The following is a 22,983-nucleotide window of genomic DNA, read 5'->3' as shown; positions in this document are numbered from 1 at the left end:
TTCCAGTTCCTGTTGTCTGGTATCAATACCGTGACTGCTACTTTCATTTTGGAGGGATTTGCTCACTGAGTATCTTTTTTCATCCTTTTAACTTTTCCAAATGATCTTGTTTTAAGTGTGACTCTATAAAGCATACAGAATTAGGTTTTTTTTTTTTTGTTTTTTTTTTTTTGGTGATCCAATCTGAAGTTTTTTTTCTTTGAATAGGTCAGTTTAACCCTAATTTACATTTATTAATAGGACATTTTTTGTTGTTGTTGTTCATACTCCACCATTTTATGTTATCTTTTCTGTATCTTTAGTTTTTGTTTTGTTTTGTTTTGTTTTTAAGTAGTTGACTACATGGTCTTTTTGACTTCTTCCTAAGTATTAGTTCTTCTATTTAAGAACTTCTGTGTTTTTGTTTTAGTACTAGCTAACTTTGTAATTACATTATAAAATACATTTTGTTGTCTATTTTCAACACTATTTAATCTCCTATCATGAGTAATCATAAAATTAGTATATTTCTTTATTCCTCCCCTTCCTTGTTTTCCATTATAATTTTTTTTAATTAAAAGAGAGATGTATTGATAATACTAACAGCAAATACAGAGGTGGGCACAGAGTTAGTACACAGCTTTAATATGTTTTTTTTGAAAAGTTAGAAATCAAAACATGTCATAATTCAATTGACCTGAAGGTGGGAAATGCCACTTCACTTTTTTCTTTTTAAACATCACTTTTATTAAGGTATAATTCACATGCAGTAATAAAACTCACTCTTTTTTGGCCTTTTTGGTGTATAGTTCTACGTGATTTGATAAATACAGTCACCACCACAATCAAGATATAGACAGAATCTATGGTCACAAACCTCAATGGTAAATTTTAATCAATAGTATTATTTTAACATTAACTTTGTAGTGCTAAATGTGCTTATAATTCTATTACTTGATTTGTCAGCTTTAAATGAGATTCAATGAATTCCTATCAAAGATAAAGCAACTCAAGTATATACACTTCCTCCCACCTGCCTTCTGCATTCTCTTTCCAATTTTTGTAAGATGCAGCATTTGACATTGTTAGAGTATAAAATATTTACATTCTTTGTAGTTATCCTAAAACACACATTTGTTTTTGTCTTAATTCTAATTGTAAAAATATGCATTGGTCACAGCAAATCATTTTCTCCCCCCCCCCCCAAGTTTTTATTTAAATTCTAGCTAGTTAACATACAATGCAATATTAGTTTCAGGTATAGAATTTGGTGATTCACCACTTATATAAAACACCTGGTGCTCATCACAAATGTCCTCCTTAATACCCATTACCTATTTAATGTATCTTCTTCCCTCTGATAATAAATCATCTTTTTAAGTTTTCCTCTTCATCTATAAGTTGGTTGAATGTAAAACACTACAATTTCTGACATACAACTCGTGCTTGCCAAATCTTAGCTAAAAACAGAAGTAGTCTTTAGTAAACCCATTTTCATTAACTTTATAAAACTATTTTTATTAATAGCAATAGCAGTAAATGAATACCTCCAAAGTACTACAGAATTTGCTTGTCAATGGCAATAACAGGGAGAATAAATACTCACTACTGGCTGACTGTGTTTTCTACTCCATACCATTATATATATAGTGAGACATACACTGAACCTAAAGTCATGTAAAAATAAACCGTGGTTCCTTTATGCTTATATGAAATTTTAATATTTTCCCTCTCTCATAATTCAATAACTCTTTCCAAAGTCTTTGCACTACTAATTGCTTAGTAAATCTTTCCTTCAGAAAAACGTAAAGAAAACTTTCCTTGCAACAGAAGAACAAGCACAATACATGACTGGTGATATTCAGGAAGGCACACTCAAACACAAAACACGCTAAATAGGCTACCTCATGTTACTCATTTCTGACTTTTCCTTCTTTTCTCTTAATTCTGTTAACAAGCAACATTCACTAGCACTGCCTAGGCAGTTGAATGCTGATCTGTCTTCAATATGCCTCCAGATTACCTCAATGTTAATATTAGCTATATAAAAATACAAAAAGAACTAGAGTTAGGAGCCTTCACTTCATTCCTGATGGTGGGAAATACTCTGCTATTGTTTCCTCAACTATAACCTCATTATATTCATGCTGTAAGTTCTTAATGAATTTCACCAAGAAGTCAATTTAAATGTATTAAATTGCTGTCAGTCCTTCAGCAAGATCAATGAATACCATTCAGGGAGGTATGGAAACTGAATCTTCCCTAGAACATCAAAACGAGAATCAGATTTAATAAAGTGCATTTTAACAGGGAAATAAAAAGGGATGCTGAAAAGAACATGAATATTGGAATTGACAGATCGCGATTTAAAAAAAAAAAGTCAAGGCTTGGCCACTTAGTATGTATCCTCTAGGACACCTTTGGCTGTTGTGAGGATTACATGTGTAATAATAAAAAAAAAAGTATAGTATTTGGCAGCTGGTAGACAATCCACAAATGGTAGATAATATTAGTTTCAGTCATTAGGTATAATAGTCATTTTTAAAAAAGCCACTGAAATTATAGAATATATCAGATATAGCTAATTTTTGTAGGGTAAAGTATATCTAAAAATTCTAGCCAGATTCATGGCAGAGATAAGGAACACATCTTGAAATGCTTGCAGAAAATATAGTGATAAAATAAATGACAGCATTTTGAAAAAGAAAGGCAATCCATTTAAAAGCTATTATAAAAGAATTCTATTGTGCTGGAGAATTTTCTGTGCTTTATGTTTTGGTCTCACTGATTTTTACTGTATCATAATCGCCAAAGTGATTTCATAGAATATGGATGGGCAGGAGGCATAAGTATGATTAAGTGCTTTATGTCACTAGTTCAAAATGTCTCATTTTCATCTACTTTTATATAACAATTTTATCAACTGTACTCTGACTGTGGAAACCATTTGATGATATTGACACTTTGGAGAAAGTGAAGGTGCAGGGAGAGGTGAATAAAGGGAGACAGATGTTATTCAATTCAGTTTTAATGATTTGATTCAATAAACTTACATGATGCTCCATCTACGTTCCAGGAGCTGTGGAGCTCGTTGAAGAATCAAATATGAACAAAACATAATCCCTGCTCTGAAAGGGACTGTTTGTATATAACTGTTCATAGCAGAAGGCTTATAAAAACACAATTTCACTTTGTGTATACAGAATTAATATAAGAAAGCTTTCCAAATTTATTGGGATCCAATAAAAATACTGATAAAAAATCTAATATATACAGTATAAAAATACTGTTTGGATATGCTACACTTTAAAAACTTAGAAACCAGTCGGTTTTTAAATGTTCTCATTAAAACACAGAGATGACAGGTTTATATATTTAGTGAAGTCATGGAAAATTTGTCAGTAAAGTGTGTAATTTCCAACCTAGTATGAAATACTCTATTGGAAAAAAAACAACAACTAAATGTCATAAGGATTAAGAATCAAAAGGAGTTTGTTAGATTTTGATTTCAATTATCAAATAGCTTCTAAGTCTAGTCCTTAGTATTTTTTGAAAAAGCATTCTTGAGAATACCATTAACTTAGAGTCCTGCATATCTTCTATAATGTTCTACTATCAACAGTAAACGACTGTCTTCAAGCTTCAGCTAATTGAAACATCTTTCATTTCTATTGGGAACTTTCTCCGTCATGCATAGTTTATCTGAAATCCAAAGGCTCACTTGGTTCTGCCAGACTAAAATTACATTATTAAAACTAGAATTTTATACTCACCCGATCCTCCTTTTGCCAAGTATTTGTTCTTTGCATAAAGGACAGAATCTAACATAGACTCAAAAAGAAGAAAATAGCCCTGCATAAAAAACATGAAAAACAAAAAAGGATTTTAGAAATGCACAATCAATATCTTCATATGTAGAACATTTTAAACATCTGGGCTACTCTTTTTATAAAAGGCATGTTTTTTTGTCTCTGCCATATACTTTTCTGCAAAGTTTGAAATTACTTTTTGCATTAAATTCTCCAAGTAATTATAACGTGGACACAGAAAGTTTATTATGGTTGAATGTACTGAACCTTCTTTCTCTGTGCTTCCACTTTCTAGACTATTTGTTTCTTCCTCATTAAAAGGAAAGTCTGAGACAGAAATTGTTAAAATACCCTCTAACTCCCCTTGGAGTATTGCAATATTAATAATCTAGACAGTGATTCTCAACTAAATTTTGTCCCCGTCTCCCCCCACCCCCACCCCCCCTGCAGGACATCTGGCAACGTCTAGTGCCATTTTTGATTGTCACAACTTGGCGGGGTCGGGGGAAGGTAGGATGCTACTGGCATCTAATAGGTAAAGCCAAGAGATGCTGACAAACAGGCTACAACATGCACAGGAAGACCTCACAACACACTGTCCAACCCCAAAAGTCGATAGGGCTAAGGTTAAGAAATCCTAGTCTAAAACACCATTTTCCAAAGAGCTTCCTGTCCAGTGACTTTCTCTTTTGTTCAAAAAAAAAAAAAAAAAAAAAAAAGGAAGGGAGGGAATCTTTAAGAAACACAGATGCTTCAATAGTTCTGGAAACTGTTAAAGAAATTTGTTGAACATACCTTAACCATGTGTTACCCACTTTTTGACTACAAACCTCTTTTTTTTTCACGTATTACACCTATCAACACCTTGCACAACTAGTGTTGTTCTATGTTCATGGACTACAGCTCTGGAGTACTCCAGATTTTAGAGACCAGTAATGCCTCTGCTATGAAAGGACAATTTCAGTACAGGTGAAAAGAAAATTTACCACTACTGGTATCATGAGTGAAGGGCAGATGTCAGCTTGAGTCAGTCCTTCTCCTTCTAGAGGCCACCGCCCCCCCCCCCCCCCCCCCCCCGCCACTACCCCGGGGCAGCAGGGACAGTCAAGGGCTCAGCACAGTGCTTAGCACATAAAACACTTTATTACTGCTTAGAGTGAAACAACATGAATTCTGCCCTAATGACAGCATTCTAAATCAAAACTGCTCTTACTTCATTTGTTCTGTGCACAAATAACTGACAGGATAAATACAATATTTTTTAACCACGTGAGCAAAGACTTTTTAAAGGGGTCTCGAGAACAAGAAAAACCTGCACACCTGGGATGGATAATCTTCACAAAAGATTAATAAACAGCACATTTAAACCTATAGAAAATATAGCTCTCAAGCCTGAATCACTTAAAACAACCTAATTAAACTGACACCAGCAACTCTACATTGATGTTTACCCACTCCCAGCAACACACCAATTCACTGAGAAGAAAATGCTTGCCTACAAAAAAAAGACTAAGCAACAAAGCTCTTTTATTAATGTGTTAACGTTAGGAAAATTAAGGACTTGGTGAAAACTGTTCTTCTGGCTAGAGTATTTCAGTAATACGTCTGACTGTTACAAGTTAGTTCCCTATTAATATCATCTGTGTACTCAAAGAACAGGGAACTTTTGGAAGTCAACTAAGAAATCTTTATCAATCTAACATAATTCATGCAGATCAATGCACACAAATGCTTATAAATAAGCACTCAACTGTTGATTAAAGCAAATTATAATTTATGCCAAGGAATTATTAAAAAAGAAGTCTTCTATTTACCTTATGGGAAAAAGATCAGCTGGTAAAACATGTTAATAGGTTAGGTGAAAAATTGTCCGTATTTGTAAGATTATTGCATATTAAAACATTAAAATAAATAAAATAAATTCACATATTGGCAAAAATTATTCATTATAGTCTAGTCTTTTTTGGAAGGGGGCAAAAAAAATTAGTTTGTCATTGATTTGGCAGTGTGTCAAACCGTTTCTAGTATTTACTCTCGAACTGGTTGGCAAAATCTAAGTACTTTACTTCCCTATGTCCAAACTCTGTCTTAATTCCATGTACTACAAACAAACCAAAAGTCTTCTCCATCAGTAACTGAAAGTAGCTCCTTCTAACAACATGCTTATTTACTGCATTTATGACAAAGTTATTATTAGCCATCCACCAGAGATTAAATTGCAGCATATTTTATACTGGTGCTGCAGTCAATACCAATAGTGTAGTGGCAAAGAGGGTACACCTCAGGATTTAAATCCCAGAGAAATTCTTTTCTCCATGTGACCTTGGACAAGTTAAATTAACATCATTGTGCCTCAGTTTCTTCATCTGTAAAGTGACAACTATGGTATTCTACTTTATATTGGCTCCTGTGGGGATTAAATATGTTAATACATGTAAAAGGTTGGAAAAATAAATCTTATTTATTTAGCTAAAAAATTAAGAGCTATTTAAGAATATATTTGTAAAGGCTAATCAATTTTTTTAAATTATGGGTTTTTTAAAATTTATTTTTGAGCCAGACAGAGAGAGCGTGTGCGCGCAGGGGAGGGGCAGAAAGAGAGGGAGACAGAGAATTCCAAGCAGGTTCCGTGCTGTCAGTGCAGAGCCCGACGTGTGGCTTGACCTCACAAACTATGAGATCATGACCTGAACTAAAACCAAGAGTCGGACACACAACAGACTGAGACACCCAGCGCCCCTAAAATTATGTTTAATAAATTAGAGAATAAAGGCTTATCAGTCTGTTCAGAATCATATGTTTATTCAATGGTCCTATATTACTATCCATGAGTCAGAACTGAAATTCCTGTCTTTGCTTTTTCAGGGATCTATGAATCATTTCAGAGATCTTGTATCATTTCTTTTCTCAGACCAGGCTAGACTATGCATATCTGTGCACATACAAAAAAATAAAATAAAATAAAACGCTCAAAATTTCTATACAATTAAGAAACAGAATTTTAAAACCCAATAAAAATAATTTGGCCACATTCACCAAATTAGTGCCATGGAATTCCTACTTTAAGATTCTTCTCACAAAGATAATCACAGGGATTTTTTTCCCCTAGGCAAAAACAAAAACAAAAACAAAACAGTTTTATTTAATACTTCAAACTTTGGTATTTATACTTATGACTCTCCCATATGTCTTCTTCTATTGAAAATAACAAACATTAGGGGCGCCTGGGTGGCTTAGTCAGTTAAGTATTCAACTCTTGATTCCGGCTCAGGTCATGATCTCACAGTTCATGAGACTGAGCCTGAGTTGGACTCTGCACTGACAGCACAGAGCCTGCTTGGGATTCCCTCTCTGCTTCCCCTCCCCCCGCTTCTGTCTCTCAAAATAAATAAACATTAAAAAAATAATAATAATATGGGGTGCCTGGGTGGCTCAGTTGGTTAACTGTTTGACTTCGGCTGGGTTTTAGCCCTGTGTCAGGCTCTGTGCTGACAGCTCAGAGCCTGGAGCCTGCTTTGGGTTCTTTGTCTCCCTCTCTCCCTCCCCCTCCCCTGCTTGTGCTCTGTCTCTGTCTCTCTCTCTCAAAAATAAATAAACAGTAAAAAAATAAATAAATAAAATAACAAACATCAATAAGCATTTTTCCACATACCCTGTAATGATTACCTTAGCTAAGCTTAAAATTCTGATCAAACAGTAAGAGATAGTTTCAAAAGTTCTAACTATTCAAATAACCTAATTTTCACATTATAGAAATCAGCACTAGACAGGTTAAACGATTTAAGTCAAATGATCAGATGAATAATACCATTCAAATTTTAGCTCCCCTTATAAAACACTGGCTTTAAGATTCAATTCCTACTGTTGCTAAACTCAAGCGCAAACAAACAAAAGAAAGAAGACAATCATTCTTGGCAGTAAAAATATCCTTTTTTAAAAGCCATGCTTTTCCTTCCCATTTTTTCAGACAGTCATCATTATTAGGTCCGAGAATTTCTGAAAGTAGATGATGAAACACTTTTGTTGATACAGGTAAAGGATTTAGCACAGTGTTTGGCAAAGGGTTAACACATAAAACCTATAAAAGGATGTATCACATGATTCTTTAGTTTGGCAGAAGGCACTATGTGGAGTCAGCTACCATGTGGTAGAACTGGGCTAAAATGGCTAGAAGCAGAAGGCTAAACCAAGTCTTTCTTCTTTCATTGTTCCCATTTTTATCTTTTTCTCTCTTCATTGGTATACAATTAAAAATGGTATTCTGAATCTATTTCTGATATGTTTTTCACTTCAGCATCAAGGTATTGCTTATGTAAGTATATGATGAGGCTTCTATTCTGTCTAAATAGCTTATAAACCTTAAGTTAAAGAACAGCTGAACTAGTAAATTAACAGAAAAGTATTCCTTCGAACCAACAATAGATTATACATTTCTTCATATTTAACGTACCTCTTAAATATGCTACTCAATGGAGACTGGCCATTTTACTGGCCATTCATTTCACTTAGTAGTCAGATTTCTGCTCAAGTATTACCTCCTCAGAAAGGTTTTTCCTGATATCTCCACGTAAAATATCATCTTTTTCCTCCTCTGAGCTCTATCTCTTTACCCTACTTGGTATTTCATTGTGGCACTCATGAATTAAAATGTTGTGTATTTTTGTGTTTAACTTCTGACTAAAATTAAAATGTAAGCTCCAAGAGGTGCAAGAACTCTATCTATCTATCTATCTATCTATCTATCTATCTATCTAGATATCTGTTTTATTTTTGAGAGAGAGAAATCGAGAGTGAGCGGGGCAGGGAGAGAGAAGGAGGCACAGAATCTGAAGCAGGCTCCAGGCTCCAGCTGTCAGCATAGAGCCCAATGCAGGGCTCGAACCCATGAACTGTGAGAACATGACCTGAGCCGAAGTCGGACGCTTAACCAACTGAGCCACCCAGGCGCCTCTATCTATATTGTTTGAAGTTATATTACTAAGGCTACAAATGTGGCTGGTAGACAGAAGTAACTCAGTAAGGAATTTCTGAATGAATAAAAGAATCAGAGTTACTAATATCATACATCATTATATTTGTTAAAATGAAACTATCTGCTTTTTGCTATTTTTCTGGTGCAAAATAAAACTGGTTATTTTAAAATGCTGTTTTGCTTTCAAATTAAATTTCTCAAATAGTAATAGTAGTGATAGTTATTAGTGATTAGTATTGTATTAAGTATCTTTATAAGGATTAACTTATTTAATTCTTCCCTAAAGCACATTTTATTGTTATTTCCATTTAACTGATAAGGCTTACAATGTTGAGTAAATTAAAAAAAAAAGTTAATAGTTACAGAAACATCTGAATGAGCCAGAATTTGAACCTTGGTCTAACTGCAGAATATGTTCTGTATAACTATTCTATGTTGCTTCTTAAATTGATTTACCTAATTGAAAATAAGATTTAGTATTTACAAGGACTCAAGTGTTTTGAAATGAAAAATTTCCCAGAGCATATTAAACAAGATTAGAATTTATAATAGATATATGATTTATAATATTTCAAAGTGATAATTGGTTGGCAACTGGCTCTTAGCCACTGTCCATTATGAAAATTATGTGTGGAAAATCAATGCAAACATTAGAATATATGTAGAACCAATACATGATGTCTATGAGAAAAATACATTTAGCTTAAAATATTAGCAGATGAAAAGATTCATATATGTATTGCTAACTGTTGACTTTTCCCTCAACTTTCCACTTTGCTAAACTTCATTCTACTATAGGCTCCCTATGTGATAGAATAGCCTTTAATTTCCTGGGAACTGTCCTTGGTTCTGAACCAAGTCATTTATTACTGATATCAGAAGGCGCTGCTCCAAATGCCCGGCTCATCTGCAGTGTAATTCAGACTGTAATTTCACAGGCTGCTGCCTCACCTGTAGGGGTGCCATCTGGAAGAGAATTATACCCAATATTTTCTCCCATGATGTTCATGGGGCACTCTTCTTTCCAAATTGACATTTACTTTTTAAAATTAAAATTTGCATTTACACTTCAAAAATTAATTACTACAAAAGGAACACACAGGATTAAATCTGGGACTAAGATATTAACACTGTTCATTGAAATGGGAATCTTATTTTTAAAGTGCTTGCTCATATCTTGGATAAATTAATGGTAAAAGAAACGTGATACCTTCAGTCTAAGGTCTTCTCTAATTTTTTTTTTCATGCAAATAACTGAATTACAGATATACTCCTAGGCAGAATTAACTTATTAAAAAAAACAGAGGCAGGAGAGATCACAAATAAAATGAAGAGTTAATCTAGGAAGTCAAGTGACAAATACTCAATAATTGAATTTATCTAAAGATAAAAGTACAAGATTACTTCTAACAAGTAAGTATGGCTATCAAATCTAAACCCCAATTTTTAGTATATTTCTGAAGCATAATAAATATTTATGACATCTTTTTCCAATACTACTCTCAATTCTATTAAGTTTACTGTAGACAGAGTTGTTATCCAATGGTACTGGGACTATTAGTTTGTTGTTAATTGAAAACAGTACTTTTAAGAAAAAAAATACAAATACACATATAGTTTTGTTTACTAATACTCTTTGAGGGTGAATCTATGAATTAGAATCTTCACAATCTTCCTTACATAAACCATATTCATAATGGATTGTAAGTAATCTCCAGTTTTGGCTATTTTAAAATAGAAAAAATAATCTAAGGGTACTTGGCAAGGGGAGAATCTCTGAATACAGTGACTCCCACCTTCCTGCTTCTAGTCTTTCACAACTGATTTGTTACTACTTTATTCAACAGGAATATTTTTTAAAATCTTGTTCAAAAGCTTATATTAACTGATATAGTTAATATTAACTGATATTACATAAAGAGGCAGGGAAACAAACACAATAAGCTCTTGGTAAACATGTAATACAACTAATAGGAGCAAAACAAGAGCAGCACAATAAAAGGTAATTTATCAGCTTTAAGTGTTCAGTTAGGCATGGAATTTAGCACCTTATACAAAAAAAGAATTCAGAACATCATTAATTTGATGAACTAAACACAGGCTGGTAAAGAAGTGTCTATTGTATATTCATGTGACAAAATGTATTCTTTTTTTTTTTTTTTTTTTTTTTTTTATGTTATCATTATATTTTATTAAACTTCTATGTATGTTGTAGCTGAGCCACCCATGTTATCCTCCTAGAGGTTCTTTTTTTTTTTTTTATTTTTTTTTTTATTTTTTTTTTATTTTTTATTTTTTAATATATGAAATTTACTGTCAAATTGGTTTCCATACAACACCCAGTGCTCATCCCAAAAGGTGCCCTCCTCAATACCCATCACCCACCCTGCCCTCCCTCCCACCCTGCCCTCCCTCCCACCCCCCATCAACCCTCAGTTTGTTCTCAGTTTTTAACAGTCTCTTATGCTTTGGCTCTCTCCCACTCTCACCTCTTTTTTTTTTTTTTTTTTTTTTTCCTTCCCCTCCCCCATGGGTTTCTGTTATGTTTCTCAGGATCCACATAAGAGTGAAACCATATGGTATCTGTCTTTCTCTGTATGGCTTATTTCACTTAGCATCACACTCTCCAGTTCCATCCATGTTGCTACAAAAGGCCATATTTCATTTTTTCTCATTGCCACGTAGTATTCCATTGTGTATATAAACCACAATTTCTTTATCCATTCATCAGTTGATGGACATTTAGGCTCTTTCCATAATTTGGCTATTGTTGAGAGTGCCGCTATAAACATTGGGGTACAGGTGCCCCTATGCATCAGTACTCCTGTATCCCTTGGATAAATTCCTAGCAGTGCTATTGCTGGGTCATAGGGTAGGTCTATTTTTAATTTTCTGAGGAACCTCCACACTGCTTTCCAGAGCGGCTGCACCAATTTGCATTCCCACCAACAGTGCAAGAGGGTTCCTGTTTCTCCACATCCTCTCCAGCATCTATAGTCTCCTGATTTCTTCATTTTGGCCACTCTGACTGGTGTGAGGTGGTATCTGAGTGTGGTTTTGATTTGTATTTCCCTGATAAGGAGCGACGTTGAACATCTTTTCATGTGCCTGTTGGCCATCCGGATGTCTTCTTTAGAGAAGTGTCTATTCATGTTTTCTGCCCATTTCTTCACTGGGTTATTTGTTTTTCGGGTGTGGAGTTTGATGAGCTCTTTATAGATTTTGGATACTAGCCCTTTGTCCGATGTGTCATTTGCAAATATCTTTTCCCATTCCGTTGGTTGCCTTTTAGTTTTGTTGGTTGTTTCCTTTGCTGTGCAGAAGCTTTTTATCTTCATAAGGTCCCAGTAATTCACTTTTGCTTTTAATTCCCTTGCCTTTGGGGATGTGCCGAGTAAGAGATTGCTACGGCTGAGGTCAGAGAGGTCTTTTCCTGCTTTCTCCTCTAAGGTTTTGATGGTTTCCTGTCTCACATTCAGGTCCTTTATCCATTTTGAGTTTATTTTTGTGAATGGTGTGAGAAAGTGGTCTAGTTTCAACCTTCTGCATGTTGCTGTCCAGTTCTCCCAGCACCATTTGTTAAAGAGACTGTCTTTTTTCCATTGGATGTTCTTTCCTGCTTTGTCAAAGATGAGTTGGCCATACGTTTGTGGGTCTAGTTCTGGGGTTTCTATTCTATTCCATTGGTCTATGTGTCTGTTTTTATGCCAATACCATGCTGTCTTGATGATGACAGCTTTGTAGTAGAGGCTAAAGTCTGGGATTGTGATGCCTCCTGCTTTGGTCTTCTTCTTCAAAATTACTTTGGCTATTCAGGGCCTTTTGTGGTTCCATATGAATTTTAGGATTGCTTGTTCTAGTTTCGAGAAGAATGCTGGTGCAATTTTGATTGGAATTGCATTGAATGTGTAGATAGCTTTGGGTAGTATTGACATTTTGACAATATTTATTCTTCCAATCCATGAGCAGGGAATGTCTTTCCATTTCTTTATATCTTCTTCAATTACCTGCATAAGCTTTCTATAGTTTTCAGCATACAGATCTTTTACATCTTTGGTTAGATTTATTCCTAGGTATTTTATGCTTCTTGGTGCAATTGTGAATGGGATCAGTTTCTTCATTTGTCTTTCTGTTGCTTCATTGTTAGTGTATAAGAATGCAACTGATTTCTGCACGTTGATTTTGTATCCTGCAACTTTGCTGAATTCATGTATCAGTTCTAGCAGACTTTTGGTGGAGTCTATCGGATTTTCCATGTATAATATCATGTCATCTGCAAAAAGCGAAAGCTTGACTTCATCTTTGCCAATTTTGATGCCTTTGATTTCCTTTTGTTGTCTGATTGCTGATGCTAGAACTTCCAGCACTATATTAAACAGCAGCGGTGACAGTGGGCATCCCTGTCGTGTTCCTGATCTCAGGGAAAAAGCTCTCAGTTTTTCCCCGTTGAGGATGATGTTAGCTGTGGGCTTTTCATAAATGGCCTTTATGATCTTTAAGTATGTTCCTTCTATCCCGACTTTCTCAAGGGTTTTTATTAAGAAAGGGTGCTGGATTTTGTCAAAGGCCTTTTCTGCATCGATTGACAGGATCATATGGTTCTTCTCTTTTTTTTTGTTAATGTGATGTATCACGTTGATCGATTTGCGAATGTTGAACCAGCCCTGCATCCCAGGAATGAATCCCACTTGATCATGGTGAATAATTCTTTTTATATGCCGTTGAATTCGATTTGCTAGTATCTTATTAAGAATTTTTGCATCCATATTCATCAGGGATATTGGCCTGTAGTTCTCTTTTTTTACTGGGTCTCTGTCTGGTTTAGGAATCAAAGTAATACTGGCTTCATAGAATGAGTCTGGAAGTTTTCCTTCCCTTTCTATTTCTTGGAATAGCTTGAGAAGGATAGGTATTATCTCTGCTTTAAATGTCTGGTAGAACTCCCCTGGGAAGCCATCTGGTCCTGGACTCTTATTTGTTGGGAGATTTTTGATAACCGATTCAATTTCTTCGCTGGTTATGGGTCTGTTCAAGCTTTCTATTTCCTCCTGATTGAGTTTTGGAAGAGTGTGGGTGTTTAGAAATTTGTCCATTTCTTCCAGGTTGACAAAATGTATTCTTAATGATGCCACCTTTTAAGGAAAATTTTCTCTTATGTCCCATACTAGGTCAGGTGGGCTTTATAATATAATGTCGTTTAGAGATTGAGTTATTATCAATACATAGAAATGAGAACTTTAAAGCAAGGGTTCTCAACCTTGGCACTGTTGACAGATTTTGGGCCAGATAATACTTTATTGTAGATGCAAGCCTGTCCATTGTATGACATTTAGCAGTACCCCTGGCTCCTACCTACCAAAACCACCGGCACTCCCCTCCTGTCTCTCTCCCTCCCAAACCTCCCGTTGCAAAAACTTAAGACGTTTCCAGACATTTCTCATTGCCAAAATATCCCCAGGTGGGTAAAACTGGACACCCCTCACCACTGAGAACCATTGCTCTAGAAATATCAAAAAAAGTAATTAGATAAGTATTTTCTCCTAATCTACAGTGCTCTCTGCTAAAAATGTGCCAAACTTAAGTTTTTACAAGATATGATGTAACTTCTATTTATTTCACTGTCACATTCATAATAGTCTTACACACTGAATACCTGAACTGTGAAGTTTTTTCAATGATTCCCCAGTCTATCCCTTGACTCTTTTAATTTAAAATGTGCTAATGCTAATGAACTTATCACAAATGTGATAATGAAATTATATGAGATTTAAAAATTATGTATAAAATCATTTTGGGTAAGGTACTTTCCTTACTGACAGCTCTAAAATCACTGAGAGAGATATTATGCTTACACACTTGGCAAATGCAAGGTAGCTGTTGATATTAAGCAACAAGAATATCTGTATCCTTTACATTAAGTTACTATAGAATGGGTAGGAAAAATAATGTTTGCACATGTATGCGCACATGAGCGCACACACACACAGATATCTTCTCGATGTTTTATGTGTCTAGCTAAGAAATTTCTTAAAGCAGAATTTCTGGATTAAAGGGCAGGCACATTTAGGTTCTGATCTGTATGAGGGTGCCTGGGTGGCTCAGTTGGTTAAACATTTGACTCCAGCTCAGGTCATGATCTCACTTCAAACTCTGCGTCGGGCTCTCTGCTGTCAGCTCAGAGCCCACTTCAGATCCTCTGTCTCCTTCTCTCTCTACCCCTCCCCCACTCTCTCTTTCTTTCTCTCAAAAATAAACGTTAAAAAAAAAAAAAAAGATTTTGATCCGTATCATCAAGCTGCCTCCAGAAAGACTGACAATTTTTATCCTCACAACTGTGTAACTGAATTAAAGACTTATATGTGGATAAAAAAGAGATAAAGTTTGTAGACAATATTTTCATATTCTGGAGTGGGGTGGGGGAGAGAACTAACTATAAAGAAAAAGACCAGTAAGTTTGACTAGATTAAAATTCAGAACCTGTGTTCATCAAAAAACATAAAAAGAATTAAAAGGCAAATCCGAGTTTGAAAAGATATCAAACACACACACACACACACACACACACACACACACACACACACACACACACCCTTTACCTGCTACAAAGAAAACGAATCATTAAGAAAAACACAGGCAATTCAAAGGAAAATGGACAAAAGAATTATACACAATTTCTTCACAAAATAGGAAGTCCAAATAGTCAATAATCATACGTAGAGATGGTACATATGGTAATGATGAGCTTCATTAGTAATTCAAACACAGTGAGAAACTACTACTGATAACAGAGCGGCAAGAATTATGAAGCCATACAATGTTCAGTGTTGACAGGTATATGGAGTAATAAAGAAAAATTTTACTACTTTGGAAAAGTTTGGCATTATCTAATAATGCAGAAGAGCAGTGCACCCTGTTATCTAGCAATTCTACTTAAAAAAATTTTTTTTTAAAGTTTATTAATTTTTGAGAGGCAGAGACAGACAGAGCACAAGTGGGGAGGGGTAGAAAGAGAGGGAGACAGAGAATTGGAAGCAGGCTCCAGGCACTGAGCTGTCAGCACAGACCCTGACATGGACCTCGAACCCACGAACCGTGAGATCATGACCTGAGCCAAAGTCGGACGTTTAACCAACTGAGCCACCCAGGTGCCCCTAGCAATTCTACTTCTAAAAATACTTCTAAAAAAGCACACTCGACTGTTATATCATACATGTACAAGTATACTATAACATTATTATTCGTCATTGTAAAAGAAATGGAAATGATCCAGTACCCACCAACTTCAGAATAATAAACACACTGTTGTATATTCACAGAGGAGAATATATAGAAATGAAAATGAACAAATTATGCATACTGGCAATATTGATGAAAGTGGAAAAAATGTAAAGAAAAGCAAGGAAATGATCACCATAGAGGTCAGGTGAGTGGTAACCTCTCTGGGGTAGGAAAGAAGTTGTAACACATATAATTAAAAGATAAAAAGATACTGAAAAGACATTTGAAAAAATATATAAGAAAGACATTTGAAGATGAAATTAGAATATAAAGATATCTAAAGAAAGGTGAAAAGATACTTGGCAGCTGCTTTCTATATTTGGATCTGACTGGTGATTATACAGGTGTTCATTACATAACTATTTCTTACACTGTAAGCTTAGCAAATCTTCTGTGTATGTTATATTTCACAACTTATTAAAAGAAAGATTTACATGCCTAATTATATAACATGCAATAGTCTGGGAGAAAGCAAAAGGAACATATACTCAAATCTGTTTATAAATGCTTAGAACACATCTGGAATAGTACACAATTAATTAGAAAAATGCTAAAGTAAATTAAAGGACCAAGAATATTATCAGGGACAAAGAACAATACTTCATAATTATAAAGAAGCCAAACCTTATCAACAATACATAACAATTCTAATGTAAATGTACCCCAAAACCACATAAAAATATCTGAAGCAAAAACTGACAGAAGTGAAAAGAGAAACAACTCCTGAAGTACAGGTAAAAACTGTATTATTCTTTTAATAGTTAACAGAACAAGTAGACTTAAAATAGTAAGCATTTAAAAGACGTGAATCATACTATCAACCAACTTGATCCAATTGACAATTATGTAACAGTCCATTCAATGACAGCAGAATCCACATTCACTCAAATTAATGTGGAACATTCAACAAAACAGACCATATTCTGGGCCATAAAGCAAGTCTGAACAAATTTAATGGAATGATAAAATACACAGTATGTCCTTTGATATCAACCAAATTAAATCATAAACCAGTAAAAGAAAGATACCTAAAAAAAACTGCCAAACACTTAGAAATTACACAACATACTTCGAAATAATTCATTGATCAAAGCAGAGATCCCAGGGTAATATTTTGAGTTGAATAAAAAAAATCATGGGATAAAGCTACAACGGTCATAATGGGAAATTTATTTAAGAGATGAAAAAAGCAAAGTGTAGAACAATATGCAAAATATGCTTACCCTACCCTAAATTTAAGGGTGGGGTTTGTCAGGTATTTTGTTCACTGTTTTATCCTAGCTAGAACAGTGCCGGGCACCTAGAAGCCACACAATATTTGTTCACGGAATGAGTGTGCCAAGGAGTATAAATACCCATTTTATAACTTATTATGTCTCAGGAAGGATACACTAGAAACTGGTAACAAATTTTGTTGGGGGATTCTGTGTAGGTCCTGAGTGGTAAAGACAAGATGAAATTTGGAACTTCTATGTATTATTAGTCAAAAAGCAATAATAAAATTTTACATGTATATAACAAATAATTAGTCAGAGCAGCTATTTCATTATTTTACTTGATCACTATCTTCCATACAAGAGGAATAATTCTAGTAGCTACCATTTATTTAAAATTTTTTTTAAATGTTTATTTTTGAGAGAGAGATAGAGAGAGAGAGACAGAGCATAAGCAGGGAAGGGGCAGAGACAGACAGAGACACAGAATCTGAAGCAGGCTCCAGACTTGAGCTGCCAGCACAGAGCCTGATGCTGGGGCTCGAACCCACGAGCCATGAGATCATGACCTGAGTCGAAGTCGGACGCTTAACCAACTGAGCCACCCAGGCTCCCCACTACCATTTATTCATTTATTTTTTAATTTAATTTTTTATTTTTTAAAATTTACATCCAAATTAGTTAGCATATAGAGCAACAATGATTTCAGGAGTAGATTCCTTAGTGCCCCTTATCTATTTAGCCCATCCCCCCTCCCACAACCCCTCCAGTAACCCTCAGTTTGTTCTCCATATTTATGAGTCTCTTCTGTTTTGTCCCCCTCCCTGTTTTTTTTTGTTTCCCTTCCCTTATGTTCATCTGTTTTGTCTCTTAATGTCCTCATATGAGTGAAGTCATATGATTTTCATCTTTCTCTGACTAATTTCACTTAGCATAATACCCTCCAGTTCCATCCACGTAGTTGCAAATGGCCAAGATTTCATTCTTTTTGATTGCCGAGTAATACTCCATTGTGTGTGTGTGTGTGTGTGTGTGTGTGTGTGTGTGTGTGTGTGTATACACACCACTTCTTCTTTATCCATTCATCCTTTGATGGACATTTGGGCTCTTTCCATACTTTGGCTATTGTTGATAGTGCTGCTATAAACATGGGGGTGCATGTGTTCCTTCGAAACAGTACACGTGTATCCCGTGGATAAATGCCTAGTAGTGCAGTTGTTGGGTCATAGGGTGTTCTGTTTTTAGTTTTCTGAGGAACCTCCATACCGCTTTCCAGAGCGGTTGCACCAGCTTGCATTCCCATCCCCACTACCATTTATTAAGCAACTATTATGTGCTTGCTACTCCCCTGCAGGATTACTTCCTGCCTCTTCTCATACCTCACAACATATAGTTGTAATAATTCTTTATGCATTCTCTTCTAAAGTTTGAAAAACTTTTTATCAGTTTAAAAGTCTTTCTCCCACTAGATGGCACTCTCATTTAATGAACAAAAGACTGAGAGTTAAATTGGTTCTTTTCTTCAAATTGCAGCAAATGGTCCAATAAGCAAGTATATCAAAAGCAAAACTGAATCATCTCAAGATCTTTCCATATGCACACGTGGGTCTCCCCCTTACTCCAGAGTTACAGAATTGGTTTCCCAGGATAAGAGTAGAATATCCATATTAATTTTTATTAAAAAAAATTATTTTAAAGTAATCTCTACACCTAACATGGGGCTTGAAATCACAACCCCGAGATCAAGAGTTGCTGTACCGACTGAGCCAGCCAGGCACCCCAATGCGTACTGATTTTTAAAAGTGTTCCTAATCCCCATGCCAGATGAAAAAAATCTTTAATTATAACTGGATAGTCAACTTTAAAAATTGCAACTAAAATATTAACTAGCATTTTTATTAAAGAAAATTACATTAAAGTGTGTGTGTGTGTGTGTGTGTGTGTGTGTATATATATATGTATGTACATACATATATATATACATATAACAATGTATAAAGTATGCTATCTTTTGCATATAAGACATAAGGGTAAAAATATAAATAGATACATAGCTACTATTTTTAAAAATAAGTTAAAAGCTTTAAAAAGGTTATCTATTCACTTAGGGACAAAAGAAATGGAACCACATAATTTCCTCATAATTAAAACATAACAATTAAACTAAACAAAGGAAAAAGCAATTCCCCAAATTGGAGAAAAAGGAAATAAATAAGTCTGGTTGTATGTCAAGTTGGTTACATAACCAGTGAAAGTAATTCCTTCAAATGACTTTCAAACACAATATTTAGATTGGACATTTCTCATGAGATGTATTCTAGAACAAAATATAAAAGACCTTCAACTGCATTTAGAAGCCTTACTGTTTAGTAGTAAAGTTGGTGTAAAATTTGTGAAACCATAATAAAGCAAATAAATAATCAGAATTATCTTAAGAATCAAGATTTTCTGCATGGAAAAAATACAACTATAAAACTAAAAACTTCAAGTAAAAATTCTATAATCTTAAATTGGAAAAATCAGTATAAACTCATATTTTTTATATTAAAAAATAGCTACATCTGTCCACTAAAAGACACACACAAGCAATGACATTCCAATGACAGTTCATTAATCTGAAAATGGTAAATAAATAGAAAAGATTGAGAATTTATCCTAATTTTCCTATATAAACTATAGTTCATAACCAAATATTTGATGAGAGAATATACTTAAGGAATAATTTCAGCTAACACATGGAGAACAAATGATACATATAAAATATCAAAATTTTGCAACTTTTAATGAAATAATGAATCCAAGAAATCATTTTCATTGGCTTCTAAAACCATTAGGTAGGTTTATAATGAATAGATTAGGCTGACAACTCCAAAAGCCACTTATCAACCTTAATATAATAGAAAGAGACATTAAGAGTCCCTTGATTCAATGCAAGAGAAACAAACTACCACCACCCTCCATGAAGTATTCTAGAAAAAACACACACACAACTTTAATTTGTTAATCCTCCATTTCTAGACCTCCTCGTATTTATGGTTTACAAGAAATACAAGGGATAGAAAAACATGTTAAATGACACCATGAGGATGCAATCATCAAAATCTAGAATATGGAAAACTACAGGACAACAGACCCAGTGTCTTCAAAAAATGGCAAGAAAAAGAAGAGGTGAACCTATAGACTACAGATTTTAGACTTGATACCAAAAGCATGACCCATAAAATACAAATGAATAAACACCGACTTCACCAAAATGAAACATTTCTGTTCTGTGAAAGGCCTTGTTAGGGGACTGGCTACAGACTGGAAAAAATATTTGCAAACCACATATCGAATAAAAAACTCACAAAAAAGAACTATCAAACTTGGCGGTAAATCAACAATCCAATTAGAAAATGAGCAAAAAACACAAATAGATATTTTACTGAATAAAAGATGCAGAAGGCAAATATGTATATGACAAGATGTTTAACATCATTAGCCATTAGGGAAATGCAAATTAATTTTTTTTTTTAACGTTTATTTATTTTTGAGACAGAGAGAGACAGAGCATGAACGGGGGAGGGGCAGAGAGAGAGGGAGACACAGAACCGGAAGCAGGCTCCAGGCTCTGAGCCATCGGCCCAGAGCCCGACACGGGGCTCGAACTCATGGAACGTGAGATCGTGACCTGAGCTGAAGTCAGACGCTTAACTGACTGAGCCACCCAGGCGCCCCCGGGAAATGCAAATTAAAATCACATGAGATATCAATACACACCTATCAGAATGGCTTCAACAAAAAACAGTGACAATATACAATGTTGGCAAGAATGTAGATGGATGTTGCCACTGGAACAGTCATATTGGTGGTAAGAATATAAAATGGTACAGCCCCTCTAGAAAACAGTTTAGCAGTTTCTTATGGAATTAAATATGCAATTACCATATGACTAGCTATTGTACTCTTGAGCATATATATGAGAGAAATGAAAACGTATGTTTACACAAAATTATATACACAAATGTTCATACAGCTTTATTTGTAATAGCCCCAAACTGGATATTCTTCAAAAGTTAAGTGGTTAAAATACTATGGTATATCCATACCATGGAATACTACTCAGAAACTAGGGAGACTATTGATATGTACAATAATTTGGATGAATCTCCAGGGAATTAAGCTAAGTGAAAAAAGCCAATCCAAAAAGGTCACATCCTATATGATTCCATTTCATTCTTGAAATGACAAAACTATAGAAATTGAGAACAGATTGGTGGTTGCTAGAGGTCAAGGCTGGGGACGGGAAGAGGGAAGTGTGTATGGCCATAAAAAGATAACAGGAGGGTTCCTTGTACCAATGAAACTGTTCTGTATCTAAATGGTACCAAAATCAATATTCTGGTTGTGCTGCTTCACCATAGTTAAGATGTTATCATTGAGAGAAACTGGGTAAATAGTACAAGGCATCTCTCTGTATTATTTCTTACCACTGCATGTGATAACCTACAATTATCTCAAAATAAAAAGTTTAATCAAAAAGATTTATGAAACAAATTAATCAAATTCAACATGTATACAGAACTCAGATCCTGATTCAAACAAATCAAAAGTAAAAATATATATAAAATTCATGCAACAATCAGGGAAATGTGAACAGACTGAATATTAAGAATATTTTTAAGGGGCGCCTGGGTGGCTCAGTTAGTTAGGCATCCAACTTCAGCTCAGGTCATGATCTCATGGTTTGTGGGTTCGAGCCCTGCATCGGGCTCTGTGCTGACAGCTCAGAGCCTGGAGCTTGCTTTGGATTCTGTGTCTCCCTCTCTCTCTGCCCCTCCCCCACTCACACTCTGTTTCTGTCTCTCAAAAATAAATAAATGTTAAAAAAAATTTTAAAGAATATTTTTATAATATGGAATTGTGGCTACATTGGTAATTTTGTTAGGTTCAGTAATATAATGAATAAAGGCATAATAAGCACACACTTTTATAAGTACTTATCAGTTAAAGATAGCAAAAAAATATATAATAGCGCAAAGATAAATAAAACAAAAATTACAAACACTGATAATTGTTGAGGCAGGGTGATAGGTACAATTGTTCACTGAAACACTCATTCTAAATTTTTCACATTGGAAAATATCCCTAATAAAGTGTTTTTAAAAATCAAAAACAGTAAGTAACAGTGGTCTGCATATGTTTATGTCCCAGGTACAAAGCAAAAACAAATACAAATCATTTGGGGTAAAACCCAAGCATCAAAGAATTTTTCACAGATAAAATAAAAGCCTTAGGTCAATATATAGCAGAATATCAAACAGTACTAAACACTCAAATAAACAAGTTCTAAGCACCATGAATAAAGGCTAGTAGAAACAACAATCAGCAAAAGCAGATGTGCAAACTCTCTGCTACTGTTTATGATTCATGAGATTAAAAGTGGCTTGAAGATCATAACAAGCAAGCAAAATTTTAAAAGACCCTAAGAGAATTCCTACAAGTGAAAAAAAAAGATTAACTGAAATTTTGAAAACTCAATAGATGAGTTTAACTGATAATTAGAAAGAGTTTCAGAAAAAATTAGTGAATTGGTAGACTGAACTGAAGAAGTTATCTGGAATGCAACCCCAAAAGTCAAAACAATAGAAAATGCAAAGTCGTGTGAGAGGTATAGAAGATAGAGAAGTCTAATAAATGTGTGATAGCAATTCTAGAAAGATTTATTAAATAAGATACAAAAACTCAAATG

At 34.6% G+C, this 22,983-nt stretch overlaps 1 protein-coding gene across 2 annotated transcripts in view; it reads right to left on the bottom strand.

Annotated features, from left to right (window-relative positions):
• Nucleotides 1–22,983, bottom strand: part of PRMT3 (protein arginine methyltransferase 3) — a 140,920-nt gene that overhangs the window by 58,702 nt on the left and 59,235 nt on the right. For both annotated transcript variants that reach the window (XM_042904362.1, XM_042904363.1), the window contains exon 11: nucleotides 3,753–3,831. In XM_042904362.1, the coding sequence (XP_042760296.1) occupies nucleotides 3,753–3,831 (79 nt within the window). The remainder of the gene's footprint in view (nucleotides 1–3,752; nucleotides 3,832–22,983) is intronic.

The sequence above is a fragment of the Panthera leo genome, chromosome D1, assembly GCF_018350215.1.
Source record: "Panthera leo isolate Ple1 chromosome D1, P.leo_Ple1_pat1.1, whole genome shotgun sequence".
NCBI lineage: Eukaryota > Metazoa > Chordata > Mammalia > Carnivora > Felidae > Panthera > Panthera leo.
Note: the sequence above shows the minus strand (reverse complement) of the source record. Positions and strands in the feature narration are given on the sequence as shown.